The sequence below is a fragment of the Colobus angolensis genome, unplaced genomic scaffold, assembly GCF_000951035.1.
Source record: "Colobus angolensis palliatus isolate OR3802 unplaced genomic scaffold, Cang.pa_1.0 Scaffold65, whole genome shotgun sequence".
In the NCBI taxonomy this organism is placed as follows: Eukaryota; Metazoa; Chordata; class Mammalia; order Primates; family Cercopithecidae; genus Colobus; species Colobus angolensis.
Window position 1 is genome coordinate 3,546,967 of NW_012120154.1, and position 2,565 is coordinate 3,549,531.

At 55.0% G+C, this 2,565-nt stretch overlaps 2 protein-coding genes across 10 annotated transcripts in view; one reads left to right on the forward strand and one right to left on the reverse strand.

The window, feature by feature from the left end:
- The window catches only part of POLR2F (polymerase (RNA) II (DNA directed) polypeptide F), a 101,317-nt gene extending 100,592 nt beyond the window's left edge, over positions 1 to 725 (reverse strand). For 3 of the 5 annotated variants that reach the window (XM_011964253.1, XM_011964254.1, XM_011964251.1), the window contains exon 1: positions 583 to 694. In XM_011964253.1, the coding sequence (XP_011819643.1) occupies positions 583 to 602 (20 nt within the window). In that variant the 5' untranslated portion in view covers positions 603 to 694. Of the gene's footprint in view, positions 1 to 582 lie in introns of all 5 variants that reach the window. The other 2 variants (XM_011964255.1, XM_011964252.1) reach the window with 1 other exon arrangement.
- The window catches only part of LOC105527791 (chromosome unknown open reading frame, human C22orf23), a 12,357-nt gene continuing 10,510 nt past the window's right edge, over positions 719 to 2,565 (forward strand). For 2 of the 5 annotated variants that reach the window (XM_011964245.1, XM_011964248.1), the window contains exons 1-3: positions 741 to 946; positions 1,247 to 1,358; positions 2,430 to 2,492. In XM_011964245.1, the coding sequence (XP_011819635.1) occupies positions 1,256 to 1,358; positions 2,430 to 2,492 (166 nt within the window). In that variant the 5' untranslated portion in view covers positions 741 to 946; positions 1,247 to 1,255. Of the gene's footprint in view, positions 1,055 to 1,246; positions 1,359 to 2,429; positions 2,493 to 2,565 lie in introns of all 5 variants that reach the window. The other 3 variants (XM_011964246.1, XM_011964250.1, XM_011964247.1) reach the window with 3 other exon arrangements.

Below are 2,565 nucleotides of genomic sequence, written 5' to 3' on the forward strand. Positions count from 1 at the left end.
AAAAAAAAAAAAAAAAAAAAAAAAAATTACTGCAATTACTGCAATGAACCGTCTCAGACTTTTATTTAATGCCATCCGGTGGAGCTGCCCCAGATCCTCCTGGAGTACTCCTACACTACGTACTTCTAGAACTGTGAAGTACACTACGTACTTCACAGAAGCAGATGGAGAACTGGGGAAGCTCACGCGACCACCATTACCTGCTTGCCTGCTTACTTATGGGCCTGTGCCGCCTGTTCTACAAAGTGAGCACGTGGAGAGGCAAGGACGATTCTTCATTCACCTCAATATTCCCACTGCATGACACAGAGCCCGGCTCGCTGCAACATTTGCTGAAGGACACCTTTTCCATGGATCCCCTCTGGACCCTCGAGCCTGGGCCCTCCTGTGCCCAGCCTCCAGCCCGGGCTATGCTCCTGGGTCCCCGCCCTTCCCTTCCTAGGCTCCGCCGGCCCCCTCAGGACCTCAGGCCCCTCAGACATTGCCCCTAGACGCCAGGTTCCTCAGCTGCCTTCGACCCAAGCTCTGCCTCACCCGCCCCTTCCGAGTGTGCCGCAAAGGCCACTCCGCTCCCGCACTCACTTGTCCTCGTTGTCTGACATGACACCGTCGCCTCAGGGACCCCGCTGCGCCCCGGTCCCGCACGGAGACCCGCAAACAGCGCCTCCACGACTCGCGGCTCCTCGCTTATCTTGCGCCTGCGCGGTAACCCAGAGGCAATCACTTCCGGGAGGCAGGCCAGAGCGGGGAAGTGCGCATGCGCTGACTCGTGAGTGCGCGTTTCTATGGTAGCCAGAGTCGCTAGCTGCCAGCTCCAGCAGCCCAGATCGCGTAGTACTTCTGCGTGGCACCGGTGCTGGTGCGGCTGTAAAGCAGTGGTCAGTGGTCACCGCCTCCGGGAGCCCACTTCTATGTGCAGAGGGGAGCACCCAGAGGGGGTCTTAGGGTGAAATTTCAATTTTGGCATATCACCCAGTGGGGTACTGTTGTGACCATGGCTATATTAACACTCCCTTCTCTCTTCCCGAGGGGACTTCCCTGCCACAGGCGCTGGGTCAGAATGAGGACTGTGTGTGTGTACCTGTCTGTGTCTGGATGGGAGGTTTAGGCACTGTCGCAATATTAACTGGCGGCATCATTCTCTGGCTCGATCCCCGCTTCCAGACTTCTGGGGATGTTGGGCATGGGGGAACAGAGATTAGGGATAGGAGACAGGGGGTGTGTCATTGCGTCTTTCCCTCCTCAGGGTCCTCCCATGGCTTCACAGAAGCAGATGGAAGTAGTGACCAAAGGAACTGGGTTCCGGCGCCGCCCCAAGACGACCACTTACACCCCGGGGACCTGCGAGCTGCTCAGAGGTCAGTGCGTTAAAGCAGCGATCCCCAGCCTTTTTGGCACCAGGGACCGGTTTCGTGGAAGGAAATTTTTCCACTGACGGGGGTGTGGGGAATGGTTTCAGGATGAAACTGTTCACCTCAGATCATCAGGTATTAGTTAGATTCTCATAAGAAAAGCGTGCAACCTAGATCCCTCGCGTGCGCAGTTCACAATAGGGTTCGCGGTCCTATGAGAATCTAAGGCCGCCACTGACCTGAAAGGAGCCGGTGAGGCTCGCTAGCCCGCCGCTCACCTCTTGCTGTGCGGCCCGGTTCCTTTTTTTTTTTTTTTTTTTTTGAGATGGAGTCTTGCTCTGTCGCCCAGACTGGAGTGCAGTGGCCGGATCTCAGCTCACTGCAAGCTCCGCCTCCCGGGTTCACGCCATTCTCCTGCCTCAGCCTCCCGAGTAGCTGGGACTATAGGCGCCCGCCACCTCGCCCGGCTAGTTTTTTTTGTATTTTTTTAGTAGAGACGGGGTTTCACCGTGTTAGCCAGGATGGTCTCGATCTCCTGACCTCGTGATCCGCCCATCTCGGCCTCCCAAAGTGCTGGGATTACAGGCTTGAGCCACCGCGCCCGGCCCCGCGGGCCGGTTCCTAACAGGCCAGGGACTGGCACCGGTCCACCGACGGGGAGTTGGGGACCCCTGAGTTAAAGGATGAGGGAAGAATGGTGGTAGTTACCCTCTGTAACTGAGTTCCCCTGTACCTGACCTGTGGCTTAGCAATTACTATTTTCCTTTACAGATAAGGAGCCTGGGGTTCAGAAAGCTTCAAAGTTCTACTGCATATGCCTTGGGGGGCGGGGGAGGTTCAAGGTGCTACAGCTTGCCAAAAGTCAAAGAACTAAAATTTTTAGAGAAGTTAACTCCTATGCATCCTTTAGATCACACTTTCAACTTTCCCGAGGAAGATCTCTCCTCCTTACCACCACAGTAGGATCAGCTGTTATGCGCCCTCATACATTTTCCTTCCCTGGGTTTAGCACAAGCTGTAGTCATTTATTTACCTGCCTGCGGCCCAGGAGGCCTCACAGAATGCTTTGTCATGCAGTGATGATGAAGGAATCCAAACTGACGAACATCCAGCAGCGCCACATCATGGACATCATGAAAAGTAAGGGGCAATCCACAGAGGCTTCCTGGCCAGAGGGGATCTGGGGCCACATTCTTTTTTTTTTTTTTTTTTT